The sequence below is a fragment of the Porites lutea genome, chromosome 4 (assembly GCF_958299795.1).
Source record: "Porites lutea chromosome 4, jaPorLute2.1, whole genome shotgun sequence".
NCBI lineage: Eukaryota > Metazoa > Cnidaria > Anthozoa > Scleractinia > Poritidae > Porites > Porites lutea.
The window spans coordinates 8,048,655-8,070,409 of NC_133204.1; the positions used below are offsets into that span (position 1 = coordinate 8,048,655).

The following is a 21,755-nucleotide window of genomic DNA, read 5'->3' on the forward strand; positions in this document are numbered from 1 at the left end:
CTTGCATACAGTGAATAACACCCTTAGTACCCACAAGAAAAGAAAAGTTATGGCTTGCAAGTCAAATTGTCCACTTTTCAAAATTATTGTTTTGACTCCAGAGGGGTTGCCAACAATTTTATACGGAAAGGTTCCGCCCCCGAGGTCCAACTCCTTACCCTTAGATATCCCATTTTTGACAGAAATGGTACTGTACAGTACCGCAAATGATCCCCAAAATGGACCGCAAATGATCCTTGACCGTAAATGACCCCCAACATGAACCGCAAATGATCCTGTGAAAAATTGAGGAAGAGTGGATCTTATTTGGCTATCAGATGAAGAATGGGGCTGTTTACAACGTAACCTGCGAGGGAAAAAAGGAACCTTTTCTTTTCACTGTTAATAATACTCTACATTTTTGAAGGCTGACGTTTAAATTTTAGGCCGATTTTGACGGCTGACAGTTTACCCCACTGAGACCCTCAAGTAAAAGAAAACAGAAAAAAACGCCCTCTTGCTTAAAAAAGTGTGGCTTAACTGACTTACCAAAAACTCTGTCCCATCCCCGGGTCCCATCGTTTTACGAGAAACATTCAAAAGAAGTTCATAAGAAGCACCGCGCCAGAGCAGTCTAAATTACTTTATACCTTTTTAAACCAACCTGATCAACTTGGGTGATTGACAAAAAGAATGCTTTGTGCTTTCCTTGCAAATAGTTATCAGCTCAGCAATTTTTAAACTGTTCGTCTAAGGCAGATAAAACTATACTAAACAAACCTGATCAATTTGGGTGATTGACAAAAAGAATGCTTTGTGCTTTCCTTGCAAATAGTTATCAGCTCAGCAATTTTTAAACTGCTCGTCTAAGGCAGATAAAACTATAACTCAACTTCTATCTTATATCTCTCATATCGAGCAACCTCCTAACACTTCTCATCGGCGTCCCAGACTTCTTGTCGATTCTATTACCCACTATACAAAGGTTTAACTTGTTGTGTTTCACTGACTTCAATATAACAGTCAACCGAAACGGAGGTGCGTCCAACGAATAGCTCTAGGTAGGTTCACAGCGGGGCCTTAAGTTCTGTGGAATTCTTTTCAACTCAGTCACACAGAATGTTTGCTAGTAAAAAATAAGGCATTATATATTAGTTCATACCACCGCAAAATACCCTAAGCTGCTATAGGACTAACTTTGTGTGTTACCATAAAACAAGTTTTAGGTCACAAAGGTTTCTAACGAAACCTTTTTTGTTATTATTATTTACAAAGAATGCGTTGCTTGGTTATAACCAGAGATATGCAGGTAAATGTATGAAAGTACCAGCAGAAAATAAAATTATAAATGAACCACCTTAAAAAGCCCAATATGGCCGACCAAACGTGGATAAGGTGTCCACCGAGAATATTTTCCGCACCATAACGCCAAGATGATGTGCCCTAGAAAGAAACTTCCAAGATGAAAGAGTCTACTGGAAACTTGGAGTCAGGCCTAACTCGATTCTTGAACAGCCTCTACGCTTGTTTTCGCTTTATGTCAAGATTTTTAGTTCTTTGTCAATTCTGTGAATGTCCTACAATTAAACGAAAGACACGGTCAACAAATGGCAATGGAGAGCAGAGAACTGAAAAGTCTGATTGCGATAGAGGTGGTGACGCTGTCAGCAGAAGTTTTAGCTTTCCTAAACGTTATATCCTAATGATAATGACTTTCCTTGGTTTTATGAACATGTACGCTTTGCGTGTTAATTTGAATGTCGCTATCAGCGCTATGGTGAATAATCATACAATTCACCAGAAAGGCTACACCGTTATCCGGGTAAGAATTTACTTTTTTCCTTTGTTCTTTTAAGGCCAGTCCTAATTTTAAAATGGCAAATAATTGCTATCTTATTTTTAGCTGAAAGTCTGCTATGAAACATTCATGCGTTATCTATTGTTTTGATTTAAAAACAGGTTAATAGTTTGTTTTGTTGACTGAAATCACTCTTTCAGTGTTATGTTTTATTTTAAGGTAACAATTAAATCTTACTTATAAGTGCATTATTTTAAAAGTTAATCATGATAAGTTCATATATCGCCTGCATGTCATGCATACAGCCATTTCGAGAGAGATTGTTGGAAAAAAAGCACGCGACGATCCCGAAAGCTATTGTGGGTGGTTTTAAGTTCCCTGTTTCCAAAGAAATTTGAAAGAGTGGCTCAAGAGGCCATGGACGTATGTTTACGAGTACTAAAGGAGAGCAACAAAATTAGGTTTGACAGCTACAGTGTCAGGAACAGTGTATTGACCATATCCCATACTACCTTTCGGGATTGTCGCGTGCACATTTGTTGTCCGAGGTCTTTGACCGGCAACCTTTCTCGAAATAGCTGTATACACTTGGGCCTTGCAGTTTCTAAGGCGCAAGGGCTTAAATCAGTGAAACATCATGCTTTAATTATTTCAGCGCGCATGTAAACAGGTTTCTTAATGTAAGACCATAAGACGTGAGCGCGCTTTCACCTTTAGCATCAGAATTCTGTGGAGGGTCACAAATAAATGTTGGAGGGACAAAATTGGGGGGAAGGGGAGAAAATAAACGGGCGTAGCTGCCCCTTTCTCTCCCCAAATTTCTACTCGGCTTCAGGCTTAGCTTTCCTTTTGTCATTTCTTAAGCCAGAAGCTCTACCCAATGGCAAGTACACATCCAATGGGCATGCACGCCCGTTTGTTTAATCAGCCATCCGACTACCAGATACCGAGGGCTGCCTGTGCGTCGGAAATATGTGCTAAGGGGCTGTTTACATTGAGGGAGGGAGATCCTAGAAGGCGGAACAACTTTAAGTCGGGTTTACATGCAGAAATTTCGGTCCGTGTTGTGCCCAAGTGGAGAAGGGTCGAGAAAGAATTAAAAATGGAGGGTGACAAAAAACAAAAATGCAACTTGGACCCTTCTGCTTTCTTTGCTGGCGTTGATAACTACCTTTCAACAGAATTATCATAATAATCAGCTCATGGTAACACCAAACGAAATGGTCGGCCTTTATATTGCCATGATTAGCCACTGAACGACCTGCCGCCATTTTTTGATGGTTTTTCCCAAGTACTTAAGGATCTTTCTAGAGAAGGCAGTTTACATGGTGCTAGGATCTTTCTAGTTCTAGGAAAATCCTATAGCGTTTTTAACGAGTACAACCCTTTGTATTGATATCGAAAACAGAAAACAAATGCCGGAAGGATGGTCCGCCTTCTAGGATCTTTCTGGTACTAGGATCTTCCTCCCTCCATGTAAACAGCCTCTAAATATATTTGCAGATCAGTACATTTAGCACCAACGAACGAAAATAAAATTATGCTCTGGTAGGGGATCCAGGAAAGACTAAAGATACAAGGGTACATAAATTTGGAATTTTGTGAAACGTCCCACTCATCTCAATATTAACCCTATTTATTAGTAATGATATTCAACTAAAAAAAAGACCGAAGTATAAATGTGATTAATTTTCCATTGAAAGCCTGTCGTTACCTTAAGTTCCAGTTGATAACTTATAATGATGTTCTGTTTTGTTAGGAAGCCGAGTTTGACTGGGACTCAAAACTCCAAGGTATGAAACTTTTCAGATATGCCTCGACGGTTGCTAATTTGTAGTGCCAAACATCTTTACTCGTATAGAGACAATTTGCACAAGAAATCGCGCTAAAACCCCGCCTAAGAGAGCAAGGTTGAAGTGCTTGGCTCAAAAATGTCTTTGCTCAAGTTTACTTATGTTCCTCCAAGTCGTCTTGCTAAAGAACAATCATATGATTTTATTCATAGGTATTGTGTTAGGTTCATTCTACTATGGTTACGCCTTCCTACAGATTCCTGGCGGCTACCTCGCACTCAAGCTTGGCGGCACCAGGATATTTGGATATGCCATTTTCTTGGCCTCCATGTTGACTCTCCTGACTCCTGTGGCTACTCGGTACAGTGTATATGGATTAATAGCTGTCAGAGCTGGAGAAGGACTTATGCTGGTATGCCCAGAATACCTTTTTTTAATACGAGACTCCAATAGCAAAGACTGAGGCTACGTTCAAACCACACAAGACGAATTTCTTGCGATCGGTCGATCGAGGTTGAAGATTATTGCTTTTAGGCGTTCTATTAACACAAAACTACTTTCACCGTACGAAAATTTAGACGGCTAGCCGTTCTAAAATTTTGAATGCCAAAATCGAGGTCAAATTTCTAGACAATAATGTCGAAAATATGACCAGCGCGGTGTGATTACCATGACCATCTAAAGTTTTTGTACCCCAAAGGTATTGGTTGAATAGACGCTAGGTCACCCAGCTGGGAGACGCTCATTTAAAATTTGCTAAGTAGCGCTCTGTGCATGGGTAAAACCACTGACGAAAGTTTCAAAAATTGAAGCCGGTTTTCATTTCCGTAAACAGAGCAAATATATGGAAAAGTTCAGTGTGTACGAATCGTCCGGTCAAATTTTTCAGCCGGTCGAAAATTCGTCCGCTGCCGTGTAAACATAGCCTAAGAGCTGAGAAACTTTCCAGTTAATCAGTTCTAAAACAGGACATTAATTGTCCTCCTAACTGAACATTTGAGTATGTGGACCAAATTCTTGATCAGCCTGTCATGTAACCATTCAAACTAAACCTCTTTAACAGTACTTTCACTGAGTACTATTTGATTAGTCTGTAGTTGTAATTTTTGAGCCTGTGTATAAAATCCTATGGTGTACCATTCAGATGAAAGATCTTCTGTTCAGCAGTACCTTCTCTTAGTACGTTTTGTGTTACTGCTGTGCCGAAAATGAAATGTAGGGTGATGTACTTTTTTTACTTATCGCTTAGGGCGCTGTCTTTCCATGTAACCACGCAATATGGAGTAAATGGGCTCCGCCTTTGGAGAGAACAACACTCGTCACCATGGCTATTTCAGGTGAGACTGCACGGAGCTTGCCATCTTTAAATATTGGATTAGTAGCAGCGAGTATTATCTCCCTGGTCAAATTTTTAGTTGAGCTGCTAGTCCATGATGTCCTTTGAGGCTAAGAAGAATATAAATAGGAAATTTATTATTGAAGAGTAAATCGAAATTTGCTGCTGTGCTGAAGAATCTTTTTTGTCTTAGTTTTTCAGAAAATGGCACCGCTACGCAGCTATTATGACATTGCTGTCTAATTATTTTTGTCATTTATTTTTTTTAATTTTTTTTTTCAGGTTAATTTGTAATTGCGTAAATTGCTATTACAACAGCGACGATAATATCATCATTTAACATGGAATCCGCAGCTTATACCATCTTCATTCCATGTATCATTTATAAGATGAACTCAACAAATTGGCGTGCTCCCAATTTGTGGGTCTTCATAGCTCATTTGGTATAGCGCTGCAAAGGCCATAGGCTGGAATACCAACGAAGCACCCAAAAGTTTGTTTTGATCTGATTCGCAATTGCTTAAAAAGCTACTACTACTGCGACGATCATATCTTCATTTGACTGAAAATCTCTTTTTATTATTGTCTATTAGGTTGTCACGTGGGCACCATCATAACCATGCCATTATCTGGACTGTTAACAATGTATGGTTTTGATGGAGGCTGGGCATCGGTATTTTATTGCTTCGGTGAGTCCAGCGTCAAGAAAAACCAAGAAAATAAGTATCATGGCATTTAACATTGTTAATTTAACATTTATAGGGTGAAATTAAGGATTGAAAAACTAGAAGTTTTATCAGACATCTAAACATTTTATGGTAAAATGATTTCCTCTATGAACAGAACGCTTCCCACTTCGTATCTGGTGGTTAGGACTTAAATTTGGTCAGGCTATGGCGTTTTAGCTTCTCACTTTCTCTATCTACCAATGTCCATACATCCTAAATGGGTACCTGCAATAAAGGGAGCTAAAGCAAAGCCGTTTTTGAGGCTATTTTCTTTTTAATACGCCTTGAAGCAACCAAATTTGTCTTGCTAATTGTCTAAGTTATGGAAGAATAACCTCTGGTAGCAATATATACTCCTAACTGCTACATTATGTTGTCATGCAGGAGCGGCTGGAATACTGTGGTTCGTAGCCTGGCAGCTGGTTGTTCACGATTCACCTTCAGTACATCCAACTATTTCAGAAGATGAAAGAAATTACATCGAACGAAGCTTTGATAAAGGAAACGTAAGTCAGAATATTGTGTGGCATTAAGGTCACAACTACATAATTATATGTTCTTAAAACATACGTCTTGCAGTCAAAATAGCAAGTCTTTTAAAATTATATATGACTTAGTTTAAAGTCAGATAATCATGAGATAAATTAAAGGGAAAATGTTAACGTTTTCTCCAGAAAAACTACATCTCATTTAGAGTGGAGAGAAGAAAAATCAACCTTCGGACCAGTCATATAGTGATTTTTTGATTTAGAACAAAAAAGAATTAAGTCGATCGACTATGAAACAAAGTTGGGGTCAAAACTCATGAGTAAAAACTACAATTCTGACCCGCTCAGAGACATTTGTTGAGATAGACATTCATCATATATGATAATATCATGTGTCGTCGAGGTAGCCAGTGAGACCGCGCGCTGCTACCGCATTGTCAAGCGATACATACGTTTCGATGGTTACGTTGTTCTATTTTAATTTAAGTTGTTTTGTTTACGATTTAGGAAAATGCAGCGATTCCATGGAAGTCCATTCTGACATCAGTTCCGGTGTGGGGAATTATGTTTGGCAACCTTTCCTCAGACTGGGGACTATACACCATTCTCATCTGCTTGCCAATGTTCCTTCTTGATATCTTACACTTCGATATACAGACGGTATGCAAACCTCAAAGGCAAAAAATTGATTACTAGATGGTGTGGACTAATTTTCTGACCGCTTGATTTCGTGTTCGAAAGACTACGGTCTAAATTTACCCTAGAACAAAAGACCTGTCCGTTCTAAACATAAACTTTGGTCCAGACAAGAGAGAATAGATTATTCTCTCTTGGTCCAGGCTAGCACAAGAGACCCTTAGATTCGATCTAAGACGAGGACGACTGCGAGAACAAGATTTTCTTAATTGCAATACATAAGAAGTGCGCGAGCGTGAATCAGCGTCACTTTGGCGGGAAAACGCTTTGCGATCGGTAGTGGGTTTAGCCTCATTCAATAAAAATAACCTTGTAGACTTTTCTGACGAAAAAAAAAAGAGAAAAGTGTCTATTTTTTACGAACACGCCAAAAAACTTTCTCAAATCTCTAAAGACCTCTAAAGGCTTCTGAATAAGAAATAATCTCTGTAATGGGAAAACTTGCGTTGCTCTTTTTCTCTCGTATCAAGGTGTTCGACTGTAAGATAGCTGTTCTTTTTTTTTGTTTTCATTTGATCCTCAACCATTATTTATTATTTACAAAAGAAACATTAGCTGTTCACATTAAATCTTATTAGAATTATTCTAAAAAAGTTGATTTCTGGTAATCATAGAAGTGTTCACCATTTTGGACCGGCTGACTATTCCCTTCTCTTACTTGCGCGCAGATGGGTTTCCTCGCTGCCACGCCGTTCTTGGTGAAAGCTCTCTCGGGCCCCTTCGGTGGCATTACGGCTGATCTCTTGCAAAGGAGAGGACTAAGTACCAGATCTGTCAGAAGGCTATATTTTGCTGTTGGTAAGGATAGTCTTGAAACTCTGAAATTCTCAGGCCTTAGTCTAACAAGGAGCGATCTACCGCCTCTTGGGCTCTGCTTGAGAGAAGGGAATGTTGAAAGGGGGGGAGGGGGTGAGAGTAAGGATGAAACTTAAGAGACTCTTTAGATTCCTCAAGCCATGACCCAAACTCTAACAATATTAGCCTTCGCTTTCCCTAATTAGTATGTGTAATCAAATAGTGACGAGTGAAATTAGGGAATAATTTCACTTGCGTTTTGTCCAAATCCTTATAATTTCCCGAGCCTTTAGGCGAGAGAAGTTATTAGGATTTGGACAAAACGCAAGTGAAATTATTCCCTAATTTCACGAGTATACCATTTGATTACCTTTTAATATCATGGATGACGAATTACGTTAGATATCTTGGATTTTTGACATGTTTATCCCGGATCGTATCGATCGAGAACTCCTGCACTCTCTCGAACGTTTAGAGCTTAAATTTGGCTTAAGTTCAGAGTTTTTCGACAAAATACCTGTTAGAATCCTTCTTGATGTGCTCTTTCGTGTGTTCAGGTTTTCTAAAGCGTCTTTTTCTGCCCTGACATCTTCATTCATGACATTTAAAACTTCGTCGCCATCTTGACACCGAGACGTACGTAAGGTTGCCATGGCAATTTTGTAATTTCACATGTGAAATTACAAATTAACGCTGAAATTTCGCGCCAAAATTAAGGAGTAATTCGTCACCTATGATATTATCCATTTTATAAACCACGCATAATATCAGGCGCTGAACATCATTGACGTCAACTAACCACAAGACTGCTTTCGATCATATTTGCACAAAAAAGGCGCGTTATAAATATTTTATCATTATCATTATCAGCGTTATTATCATTATCATTAATTATTATTATTATTATTATTATTATTATTATTATTATTTAACATGATGACTTCATTTCACATTCTATTTACTAGCCCCTGAGGGGTACATCTCAATCCTCTGACTATTCAGTTGGAAGTTCCAACAAATTAGTTCTTTCTCCTTAAAATTTTCTTTAATTCTCAGGCGCCTTGGGAGCAGGCACATTCATTGTTGCCGCGGGTTACGCCAAAACAGCCACAATAGCGGTCACGTGTATGTGTATCGGCGTCGCTGCCTCTGGTTTGATGCATTCTGGGTATAATGTTAACATGTTAGATATTGCTCCGCGGTATGCTTGTATAATCATGGGTCTGACAAACACAGTGGGAACAATAACTGGTTTTCTCAGTCCTATGATGGTTGGATTTATTACTGCGAATAAGGTCAGTGACTTACATTCAACAGACCGTCCAACGGTTTTTTCAAAACTTTGGACATGTACCAGTGAGTGAAAATCGGTTTACACCGCTGCAAACAGATGCTATAAATCCCGGCCTTAAATCTTCTAATAAGCCCCCCTCTCAAATAAGCCCCTCCCTCCCTCTTTTAAGCCCCCTTCCCTTCCCCCGTATTCTTAAATGATAGACTGCATCCGATTCATCACCACTATAACACGTGCACTTCATGTAGACTGATCCGAAATGGTTTATTTAAGTACTAGAAGTACGGATTTGTTTTTGATTCTCGACTGCATGACGTCTAACTTCATGTGCCTGAGCTTGCCTTTTTCTAATTCTTTATAGAGAATTTATACCATTAAATAAGTTCCCCTCTCAAATAAGTCCACCCCCTCTATTAAGCCCTTCCCCCCCTCCCCCCCCCCCCCCCCCCTCACCCCAATCAAACGCAAATTTCGGGATAAAGGATTTACGGCAGTACAATTGCCAAGTTTCAAAGTTATTTGTTTAAAAAGAAGAAATCTCATAAGATTTTACCGCCGTGTGTAGACTCTTAGTATGGTAAGGGACAACTACTTGTTACACCAGTCTTACCATACGCATCGTCTGCCGGTAAAATTTTGCTAGCTTGGAGAGCTATACCTTCGTCAAAAGTTTAGCGTATCACTTTCAAACTTGGCAAAATTACAGTATTGAGGCACTCTTTTCGGCGGCGTCGATGGATCTTCGCCGGAATTGATCTTCATCAAAACATGAAGAAAAAAGCCCGTGATTTCATGATATTTTTTCTCACTGTTCTCCAACATTTTTAAGCCTACAAAAAAGTGTTTTTTCTTTTTGTCCCACTTTAGAAAGCTGAAGAATGGCAGACAGTGTTCTGGATCACTTTTGTTATATACGTCGTAGGAATGTTTCTGTTTTGTCTGTTGATGTCGGCCGAGTTGCAACCATGGGCGACAGGCCGTGAGGGTCCGAAAAAAGAAGGCAGAGAGGAATTACGCATGGCAGAGCAAAGTTAAATGCCTTCAAATGTTCTAGACTGAGAAAAAAACCGACATTTCTCGACGCTACCGCTGGAATCCCCGCGAAATGACGTCCAAAAAACGAGCAGATATTTCATACTGATGACGCGTACTACCCTAATGGGGGTAGTGTTTCTGATTGGTTGAAAATTTGCTTTAACCAATTAGAAGCACCATCCACATCTCGGTAGTGACACGTCATCAGTATAGAAATTTCTTCTTGTTCCTTTGATAGACGTCATTTCTCGGGGAATGCAATGGTGGCATCGAGAGATGTAGACTGTTTTCTCGGGGTACAAATGTTTAGACAATGTTGTAACACTGAGTCACTTGCATAACTAACTTTAAATTAATAGATAAATTTTACTTGATAAAAACCTGATTAGATTTGTAACCGTTTGAAGGAAAACTTTCTTTGCGGCATTTCATGAATGACGACAATGAATCGACAGTTGAGTTTTTGTAAGTATCTACAGTACTGGGGTCAATTTAATAAAACTTTTACAATTGTAATTTATATTTACAAGAGTAGCTATTGTCTTCATAGTCTAAAACAATGGCTACATACATTTCAAATACCTCTTCGAAAGGCAAATGTAGCGTGGCTTCCGACTCATATACGTTTTCGATCGATTTTCGGCGAATGTCGAAGAAGCGCGACAGTAGAGCCCCATAGCTTAAGAAAAGGTTAACCTATCCAACTTGAAAGTGTTCAAAAGAGCTTTCAGGAGATCCAGAATGCTTTCCTATATATGCAGGGGCGCTAGCAGAATTGTACTGTATAAAAATTAATGCAAACACGGAGTATTTAAATAGATTAGTGAATTGTAGATTTTATGTTTATGTCATGGCCTTTATGACTAAATTCCATGGTTTATTTTTTTTAATAATACCATCAATGATAACAATGATAACAATAGCAATTAATCATAATGGTTTTTCAGAGCAAGGTACGATAGTCTCGATGCCCTAACAAAATGTACGAATCATCGTGGTATACGACGGATATTTTTTAATGTAGTACTTTTTTGTGCAGCACAGGTTAACGCAAACGTTGATGTCTCTTACTGAAAATAAACACATTGCGATTAGAAAAGCAATATCCTTTATTTTCGGAGTTACCTTGTCCTTTGTTATGAAAGAAAGAAGAGGATAGCCCGCATAATGATACAGTCCATCACAAGCTGCTGACGAGCAGTTCAAATAACTGCACAGTAATATGAACACAAGATTTTCCAATGAAAATCGTCTTTGAAGTCCTGATAAGTGGCATTGCTTAAGCGAAGTTTATTTACATTTCCACAGACATTGAAAGACCTACAGCTCGGGTCATGTGAACAGAGCACTCCGCATTCTATTTCGCTGTGTATTGTCGCGATAATAACCACGTGATTACTATGAAGGCTGGCGTCTTCATGAATCCGAATCAGAAGCGAATGTCCTGTCACATCTGTTGAAGGAGGGAGCGAAATACAGTTTGCTTAAGATATTAGCACGGAAAAAATCAACTGCTTGAGGTGATATACTGCAGTGTAGCGCATAGTTGTGTAGTGTAGCCCGGTTGTTAGAAAGATGGTTACGTTTAACCCAAGATTAACCCAAATTTTAAGCAAGGTTTCCTTGTCTAAGAACATGCAACTCAAACTTACGACATACTGTAAATGAGCCTTTACTCACTACTTACTGAGATATAGTTATGATAACACAAAACGTTACTCTAGGCAATACATAGAAAAGTAAACGCAAAAAGTAGAACAAAATCTTAATCCTGGATTTGCGCTAATCGGCCTCTCAAGCACCAACAACGACGACGGCGACAGCAACGAAAACGGCAAAAAAGGAAGAGGTTTAGATTGGTACGCTTTATGTGCCTCTCTAGCCGTCACTGCAAGATTACGACGTGAAACTGCCTAATTTCACGTTTTGTATAGGACTCGAACACAATCAACGACTTTCTCTTTCTTTTCTTTAACTTCGAAACAGGCCTTTAAAATTCAACTCTAAAACGTTCGCCAACATTTGGCGAATTGAACAAGATGGAATAAGGGCGATAAAGCTTGAAAAAACGCGAATCCCCTTTTTAAGTGACGTTTTCGTGGCCGTCGCTGTTGTCAGTCCCAGTGTATTGTTACCTAAAAACCGGATCAAGCCGCCTCAAAACACTAGACTTGACCTTGACTTAATGCAACATTTCCATATATAATTTTTGTGATGTTTCTAAACACTTAAACTACACCTTGGTTTGTACATGAAAGTAATTTCGCTAATGATATGTAATCATTGTTAGTGAAGTAGTGTGAGGTGGTATGGAATCCGCTTTTTGAAACTGCAGAAGCTGCACATTTTTCTTCCTTTTAGTGAACAGGAAAAAGCTTTTGGATATTATGCAATGGGTGAATTTTAAAAAGACAAATTCAACCAAAACAGATCAAAGATTATCAGCAGGCGAGGGCGATTTTAATTAATTGTGATTGAGCTAGTTGTTGAAAAACGCACAATTAATTGGTGGACGATTAGGACGGGCTGTATGTTTTCTCGAAGGCTACCAAACCAAAGATCCACTAAAACTTGACTGATTCCCACGGCAGTATGGTACTCCAAATGCTGTCTTTGCCAAGGCTAATATCAAGTACCTTTTGACAGTCAAAAGATCGTGGAGAAGTTGTCAAAGAAAGTAGTGCAGCTTTTACTATATTTGTACCAACGAGAGAAGAATGTTTGCCGAAGACTGAAATTGGTCATTCAGATGCCTCTAATACTAAATACAACAATTATTGAAACCCCACACTGTGTGTTCGGGTATTAAAAGCTTGTCGCTGAATCAGTCCCGGTTTTATCTGCCGGTAATCCCAATGAGCGACGTCATCAGCAAAAAAATGAAAAAAATGATTACGATTCTCTTCGAGTTCGAAAAAATGAAATGGGGATGGCCCTTCTGCTTTAAAATTTAAAAAGTAAAGAGGATACTACTGTTGACCACTTGGAGGTTAAGAGTATTATGCATAGTTTTTGCAGTTCTCTACGATGAAGATACATCCTTGGATGCAACACGATCAGGTATTATTACAGCTAGGGTCGCGAATTAATACTAGTTCATCGACGGGACTCAGTCATAGCTCATTCATTCAATTTTAGCCAGAATTAGCCTTGTTCTGAGGCTCTCAGTTAGTAAGCCGACGAGAGAATAAAATGTTTTATTTTCATTCGCTCGTCTCGATAACCCAGGACAAACGCAAATAAATCAGTTTGGGCTAAGATAATGCAACCTCACCAAAAGATTCTGGATATGAGGTGTTATGAGGCAGATACATCTTCTGGAAATTCGTTATGGATCGTTCTCATGATGTAACTAACAAGAATGTATTGGTATAAAAAAGGGAGGGATTTTACGTGTAGCCTACCCTTGACAACATCTCTAAAACTACGAGTTTATCGAATAGTTTCCAGCTTTTTAGGTCGGAAAAATCAGATTTGAAATTGGGCTGCCTTTTGATAAAATCATAAGGGACTATAAAAAGATAATCTCCTTGTATTCATTCCAGTTATATTTTCGGCTGGAAAACTCATTCGTTAATTATTGAGGTCTAATCAATGAATTTTTATTCCTTGCCCTTGTCAAAAAAAATTAAACATAACTTATAAATTTAGAATCGATGGTCTGACTGGTGTAGAGCTAGGAGAATTCATTTTTCTTGACACACTTCGTCAAAAGCGACCTATAAACGTCTTCAGGAAATGTCTGTGCTAAAAGATTTTGCCGAAATATCTTGCATTAATTAATTATTTATGGATTTAAACTTTCCATTACCGTTTTTTTCAATATATATATTTTTGAGCGGCTTATTTTTGGACGGGGTTATATACGGAGGGCAATTTGCGTTTCAAAATCGGCTAGGTTTTTTCTTGGGGGGAAATGTCCGTCTTAAAATCAAGTAGGCTAGCCTATAGTCGGAAAGAAATTTATGTCAGTAATTTGCAGCACGTCAGTTTTTACTGAAACTCGCCTTGAGGACGTAGATCTTTCTAGACCTCAGCCATGCAAGTACTTTGACTATATGGACGAAGGAAATCCAAGCCAAGACTGAAGAGTGAACTACGCAAACAGCAATATACAGTGACACTTTTTGACTGCAATCATTTGGCACACGTAATAGTTCTTTTGTAAATCCAAAAATTTATGTGTTCCTGTGCAGTTTTTGCTTTGTTTTACTTTGAATTCAGGGCATTATCCGAGTATAAGTCCCTGGAGGTTTGTATTTGAAGGGGCGATTTATCGGGGGTTTTTTTGCGTTACGAGTTTGGGGGGCTTATATTGGGAGGGGCTCATACATGGAGGGGCTTATTTTCGGAATTTTACGGTATGTTGTCACCTCACGGCTTTCTACAGAACAAAGAGCAACTCTTTATGTAAGAAGATGTAAGAAAATTTTGATACGATAGCGTAAACCTCAATGAACTTAAATTTGATAATATTAACAAAATCACTTTTTTAGCTTGGTCGGTCTAAGCTATTTTTCTAACAACTGAATCAGTTAAAAAGCTGATGTACATCCAATTGGATCTAGGCAACTCTCTAGAAATGATTGTCACCAGGTTCCCGTCGAAATTACCAGAGGAAACTAATTTGTTCGCTCGGGATTTTGCCTAAAAGTTTACCGCTGTCATCAAATTTTGCGTGAAATTCAAGTTAGAGTTTGAGTTAAATGACTAAAAGTGACTAATAACTATAGGTAATAAAATCTAAGCCACTAAAAATTATCCTGCTATTACCTACCTCGAACTCTAACTTGAATTTCACGCAAAAAACATTTTTCCCACCCACGACTTTCGACCCGCACCCGCGACATGCAACCCACGACCAGCGACCCGCGACCCGTGACCATTAGTCAAACTCTTCGATTTGCCCCTGACTGGAAAGGTGGTCGATCTCTGGCATATCTTGCCTCCAGTAAAAAATGGGACAGGAAATGCTCATAAGGAGGACGAAAAAGCTGACCTCTATTTACAGATCCTCTCCCTCCAGCCTGGCACTGATTGGAGTAAGGCTACGTCCACTCTTGCAGTTTCCTCACATTTGCACTTGTATGTGAGGGGGGTTTCTGAAGCTAAAGGCACATTCCGTCGACTTCATTATTTTTTGAATAAAAGAAAATTATCTACTAGCCTGAATTTCATCCGATTGCTTCGAATCATTTTCTCCTCTCAGCAACTGAGGGAGTTATAACGACTCGAAGAAATCGGATGAAATTCAGGCTAATTATCTACTTCAATCACAGTGAGATATACACTTTCAGACTGATTAAGACAGTGGTACCTGGACACTTCCCACCTATATAGATACTATTTATTTTACTGAGAACTTTTAAAGGGGTTATTTTGCAAAGTTTATCAAAATTCAAATGGTGCGAACTGCCAACAACTTGAAAGAAACAAATAAAATAATTGTTCAAAACGTTAAAGGAAGGTATAACAGGGGCAGATCCAGGAATGTTTTATTTGGTGGGGAGAGGGGGTCTAATTTTTGATTCAGAAAACATTATTGAAACTTTGTTTGCGGCCAATTACTTGTTTAATAATTCATCTCCATAGTACGGTACCCCCAGCTCTCGCCGCCCCCAACAGTTATACCCCTTATTCAATTTAACATCTGTTTGCTTAGCCCCTCACTGTGCACATGAGTTATACTCGTAAAGGATGCACCCTTAGAACATAATCCTCTTGTGCTTGGTAACAAAGGCTGTACGTATGTCGTTAATGTCAATGTTAAGTTTGAGATGCAAGTGCTCTAATTAATGAGTACCAGTAATGACAACCGCTCTTAAGACAATTATTCCTGTTTCTTAGATATGACCTGATTCTCATTCAGCCGGAAAATGAATGATTCAGTTCCGTGAACATTAACTTATTTTTGAATTTTGAATTTTGCTGGCTTTTACCGGTTGAAAGAAAGAGGCTGTGAATCGAGTTGTCGCCATATTGACATTTTTTTTTTCAGAAAGCAGATGGAGAGACGCGCACTATGAAGCCGCGACAGATTTATGTTCAATATTGTCCACAAAATATATTGTGACCACCTGTCTCTATCAACGTTCGACATTTGTTTGCAATTTTAATGTTGAAAAGAAAATGTAAAACTTGTTTTTATTCACGCATTCTCTGTCTAAAAATAGGCTCTATGTACAATGCGAGTAATAAATTAGGTTTCATTAGTAAAACGATTAAAGCAAACTAATAGAGTTGCTTAATTCTTCTCCCATTTAATTCCTTTTCGATTTCGTCTCATTTTCGAGGATTTGGATAACACTTTTCTACTTAAAGTTGCATACGTTTGTGTCAGAAAAAAAATAAAGTTCAACGGTATATATCCGTGGTCCAGATCTTATTTCAGTCCTTTGGACAAAATTAATGTTTTACATAAACATTAACAAACCAAACGAAATCTAAATTTAAAAAAGGGTAAATTTGAACCACGGGCGACATATTTAGGCAGCCAAAAAACAATGCTTTATGATAATACATCACGAACAATTCTTTTCTTTACTTATTAAAAGGAAATCGATGCTCAGTTGAAGAAGCCATTCTTGATTTATCTGCAACTTAATTGCCGACGTCATTGCTTAAAGAATTGTTTTAACTGCCTTATATATCTCAGTTTCTTTGTCGCAGTCAGGCAATGATCGAAATCAGTTTCAGTTGATATTTGTGCTTCAGTTAAGGACATACACAGTGCATATATTATTGTCGGATGAAGACAACAACGCTATGCTTGTCATCGTTTTTACACTGTTTTTCACCATTCCTTTCGCTGTAAGAGGCCAAGGTAGGAACAGCTAACGTTGGTATAAATATAAGTGCAGGTTAGGATTACAAAAAAAAACCCCGTTGGTTATGTTTTGGTTTCCGTCAAACGCAAACAAAAACTCTGTGGAGTAATTTTAACAGTTCCTTTCAAGGAAAATTTCGTACCATTTTCCAAATTTTAGAGCAACTATGTTTTAAGCTCAACTTGAAGACAACTTTTTCTCCATAAAATCAGATCTTACCCTATGAATTATTATGCCATCACGTATAAGTTAATTTTTAATGTATTTCTTGACTGTTTGAATGTACAACGTACTTTTTGAAACAGAAATATCAAAAAAATTACGAATCAAGAGGCAGTTTGGGTTCAGGTTCTATTGATTTGATTTTAAAAATCTGTTTAACGGCTGGCCATTCTTACTATTTACTTGAATTTCAAACAGGCATTTTGTTTAGATTTTAACTGATACCGGTTTTTAGTTTGGTTACTGTTTGATAGGGAAGGTGAAAGGAGGGAAATACTAATTCATATATATTTGGTACGGTTTCTCAGTTTTAACGCTCTTGAAATTCAAGGTGAAGTGTTTCTTTGGTGTACTACTAGTATACACAAGATGTGCAAAAGCTTGAATCTGTTTCATTGGTATTCGTACGTGTTTTCTATAATCAAATTTGTAGCCTGAATTGCCCTTTTTGATTGTTGAACTCTGCAATTTTATAGTTTTATTGATCAGTTTCACATTCAGTTTTGCGGTTTTCGAAGATTACTTTTGATAGCATATTTTTCCGGTTTTCAAAGCCTCCACAATTGCCCCCTCAAACATATTTAAAAATTGATGGTCACGTACATAAAAACAGTTTTGCTAAACTAAATACATGCATACGTCGCTGATAATAGCTAAAAAATCTCCAAGGAGCTGTTCAAAGAATTACACTAAGATTCATAATTACTATTTTATTTCCGAGTTTTTAATAACGCCTCAAGTAAGGATCTTTGTTTTAAAGTCGTTAAAAAAATTATAAAAGGTAAAGGACTCAAACAAAAGCTATTTGAAAAGTATAAAAAGTGGATCGAAAACATTTTATATTCAACGGAGACCTATACAGTGGCTTTATAATTTATCTTCTCTTGAATTCCCTTCAAAACTGACAAGGCACCAATATCGGCGCAATAGTGACGTCACAAATTTGCAGGAACATGACTAGTTAATTTCTGCATTTTTAAGAATTTATTACCAAAAAAAGTCAATTTTATTACACCAACGCTTCATTCTTATTTCTTTTCCTCGACTACCTTTTTCTCCATAAATTGTATGCGTTTGTCTAGTATTTGGCCCTGGGGCTCTATGTTGAGGGCTAATTGTGTATGATAATTTCAGAATGTAAATAACGGGCACATCATGTGAAGATAGACAAGGGCACCCAACGACTGTTTTCTATGAAATATCTGTTCGGAGAAGAAAAAATTGCCTAGAATTTTCTATAGCTTGAGGAAGGCTAAAAATTTCCATGTGACCGTTCCGTTCATTTACAATTTTCGAAACTTATCAAATAAATTCCCTACGATTTTCTGAAGTTTAATTTTTCCCATTTCACTCCCCATGTTAGGCTATTTTTCGTAGAGAAAAGAAAACCTAAACCTTTATGCAGAGAGGAATCAGAAAAACTATCACTTTCGTAAAACTTTAAATTGCAGCTAAAAATTTCGGCAAAATAATACTAAAGCCCTCGTAATTTCGAGAAGACTCTAGTTGCCCTAGGATGACCGAACAGATATAATTTTTTTAGCGCCACTTAGAATATATATTCCTAGGGATCTAAAAGTACTCCGGATAGCCTAAATAGTGTTTTCAAAGCATTTAGGAAGAAACCGTCGTTGGGTGCCCCTGGATAGAAACTCTGTGCTTCTAGTGTTATAAATCGGCTTAACAAGGTGAAATAACATAACAGTCTTGTCTAATCCTGAGGTTTAGAGGATTAAAATTTGAAAGGTTGTTCGGACAGCTATGTATGGATATTTTTTTGCCTAATATTTCAGTTAGGCATAACTATTCATTAAGCCCCTGATGAAGGTAACTTTCTAACAGAAATATTGGGCAAATAAACTATCCATTCATGGCCATAGCTTTTCAAGTGGTTCTTGAAAGAATTAACAGTTCGCTGATTTAGGGATTAAGGCGAACAAGACTGTCTGAAAGGGGCCTTAACGACAGATAAGAATAGGTTGAAATTTTAATGGAAAAAACTGTCAAGTTCTAAAGAAACTACACTTTAAAAACTTGAGTTAAAAAAGGTGAAATTGAAATATTATGAGATAAAATTAATGTCAGCTGAAAATTTCGCAGTGTTATCTAATACTGAGCCACATTGATAAGTTACATGTGTATCTAATACTGGGTTACTTCTTTCAGGCTTTAGGTATATAATAGGGTAGGGATTCGTGAGGTGAGGTATATGAAAGAACCTTAAAACTAAAATATTTTGAACAGACCTACAATATAACTGTATCATTATAGTTTCAATTGTAAACGCTACCAATAATGAAATGAAGACTTACTGCTAGTAGCTATGTGACAAATTTTGCAAAGGAAGAATACGAAAGGAGTATTTTTTTTTTGTCAAAAGGGAATATTTAAGGGTAGGGGGTTGAATCTCGGAGAGCCCCCCCGGTGCAAAACGTTGTTTAGTACCCAACCCTAATTCGGCTGAAACGTCTACCAATCAGTCGCCAAAATTTAATTGTTAACTGATTCACCCACGCACAGTTTTCCAAATTATCCCTTTTTTTTTTTTTTTAATTTTTTTTTTTTATTCAAGACATTTATTACTATAATTACAAAGAACTACTTAAAAAAAGAAGATAATTACAAAGTTCTAAACAACCGCAATAACAGACATACTTACAATTATCTACATTTCACAATTATATACATTACAGCCACAAAACAGCCGCGCAATTGCCGAATGAGGCTTATTTTACAAAGAATTAATTAATACTTAATTATGTAGATAAAAGAGAGATTAACACTTAATATTTACAGTACGCTCTGAAATAAAAAAACAAAAACATAACCACACATACAAAAAAAAAAAATATACAAAAATACAAAAATACAAAAAAAAAAAGTATCTAATAAAAGATTACATTTTTAATTACATACTCACGAACTTAATTAAAGGGGAGAAATGTCTTTTGGCCATTTTTCATAAAAGGTTTCTAATTTATTATTCTTATTGGAAATATATTTTTCAACTTGGTATTTAATTCTTACTTTAAATTTGAAACCTTCGATGTTTGGAAGTACCTGTTTCTTTCTGCAATCCCATAAATACAATTTACCAATTAATATCAGATAATTTAACAAGGGGCATTTTGACATCGTTATTCCAATTATAACCTCTCGTAAACACAACCCGTGAAATTCCTTTGTTATTGTTAAATAATACTGTTCAACATTTTTCCACAACATATTTGAGTGCTGACAGTAAAATAGAAAGTGACATAATGTTTCCTGTTCAGTCTTGCAAAAAGTACATTTGTCATGCTGGAGATATCCAATTTTAAAAAGTTTTGCATTAGTGTAAAGTATTGAATTTAAAACTTTATATTGAAAGGATTTGACGTAAGGCTCCTGTGTTGTCAGGTGGGGAAGGTTGTAAGCAATTTTTAAGTCTTCGTCAGATAAGCCAAAATCATGTTTTAAATTCTTTGCATTACTAGGTAATTGTGCTTTATTTGATATTATTAAAGAGTAGTAGTCTTTCGTTTTCTTTTCCGCTATGTCAAAAATCTCATTCCCCTTTGTAAAATAAGTATTTTCTGTAAAGGTAGTATACTCTATTGTTTTCAGAATAGAAGGAATTGCATGCCTGAGACCTGTCCATGTAAGAAAATTAGCTTTATCAATTATGTTATTGATTGCATTAAAGGATTCTATATTGTCGAGATTGAACAAGAGATCTTTAATAATACATATCCCGGAGTCATAATAAGATTTATAAAAGACTGGTTTTCCATCTATTCTTATATCTTTGTTATTCCAAATTATACAGAGCCGTTCTTTGTTAGCTAAAAAGAGATTTCGAAATTCTAACCAACATTCTAAGAGTTCTCTGTAGAAAACCGAGTTGATTGAAAGATCGTTCATTGCATAATTGCATTTAAAAAGTAAAAGACCACCAACACTACGTAGGAGATGAAACAAGTAAAATTTCCACGTACTTTCATTATCGCTGAAAACACGTTTTAGCCAAGCTAGTCGTACAGCTTTGACCAAGCTTTCAATATCTGTCATTTTTATGCCACCGTCTTCATAACTGTTTATTGAAGAGAGCCTCGTTACTTTATCCTTTCCATTCCATAAAAAGGAGAAAATTATACTATTCACTTGTTTGATGATTTTACCTGGAGGTGAAAGAACCGAAGATATAAAAACTAGTTTGGGAATAAGTAATGATTTGATTATAGTTACTTTACCATAAATGGACAGTCCTCTAGATGACCATATATTTGTCAGCTTCTTTATGCTGTCAACCTTCTCTTGAAAGTTTTTTTCGTAAAGTAATGATTGGTCATATGTAAAAAAGGTTCCTAAAGCTTTTATGGGTTCACTGGGCCATTTAATACCAAACGGTTTTTCATCTTTTCTTTTAAGCGAACCAATCCACATTCCTTCTGTTTTAGAGCTATTTATCTCCAACCCACTGAAGTTCTTAAATACTTCTAGTTCTTGAAATAACGTTTTTGCAGAGCTTTCATCAGACAGGATTGCTGTGGTATCGTCTGCGTATTGCAATAGCTTGGCTTCGTAATTTTCTATTTTAATTCCTTTGATATCAGCATTTTGACGAATGGAGATTGCCAAGCTTTCAACAGCTAAGATAAAGAGGTAAGGGGACAAAGGATCACCCTGCCTCACACCACGTTCTAAAGTAAAATAGTCTGATGCCATTCCATTATTTATTACACAGCTTTGAATATTTGTATAAAACATTTTGACCCAATTTAT

General features: G+C 37.1%; 1 protein-coding gene across 1 annotated transcript; it reads left to right on the forward strand.

The window, feature by feature from the left end:
• Positions 1-1,345: 1,345 nt before the first annotated feature.
• LOC140934938 (vesicular glutamate transporter 2-like) lies at positions 1,346-9,950 on the forward strand. The gene is made up of 10 exons (XM_073384493.1): positions 1,346-1,801; positions 3,537-3,570; positions 3,783-3,982; positions 4,820-4,907; positions 5,500-5,595; positions 6,019-6,140; positions 6,630-6,782; positions 7,487-7,616; positions 8,670-8,908; positions 9,775-9,950. Exons 1-10 carry the CDS (start codon positions 1,442-1,444, stop codon positions 9,940-9,942), a joined length of 1,590 nt encoding a protein of 529 aa, XP_073240594.1. The 5' UTR covers positions 1,346-1,441; the 3' UTR covers positions 9,943-9,950.
• Positions 9,951-21,755: the final 11,805 nt, after the last annotated feature.

Coding starts and splice junctions, on each gene's coding strand:
- LOC140934938 (XM_073384493.1), top strand. CDS start 1,442: ATGAAAGAGTCTACTGGAAACTTGGAGTCAGGCCTAACTCGATTCTTG. Junction 5,596..6,018: donor ATCGGTATTTTATTGCTTCG/GTGAGTCCAGCG, acceptor GTTGTCATGCAG/GAGCGGCTGGAATACTGTGG. Junction 6,141..6,629: donor GAAGCTTTGATAAAGGAAAC/GTAAGTCAGAAT, acceptor TTTACGATTTAG/GAAAATGCAGCGATTCCATG.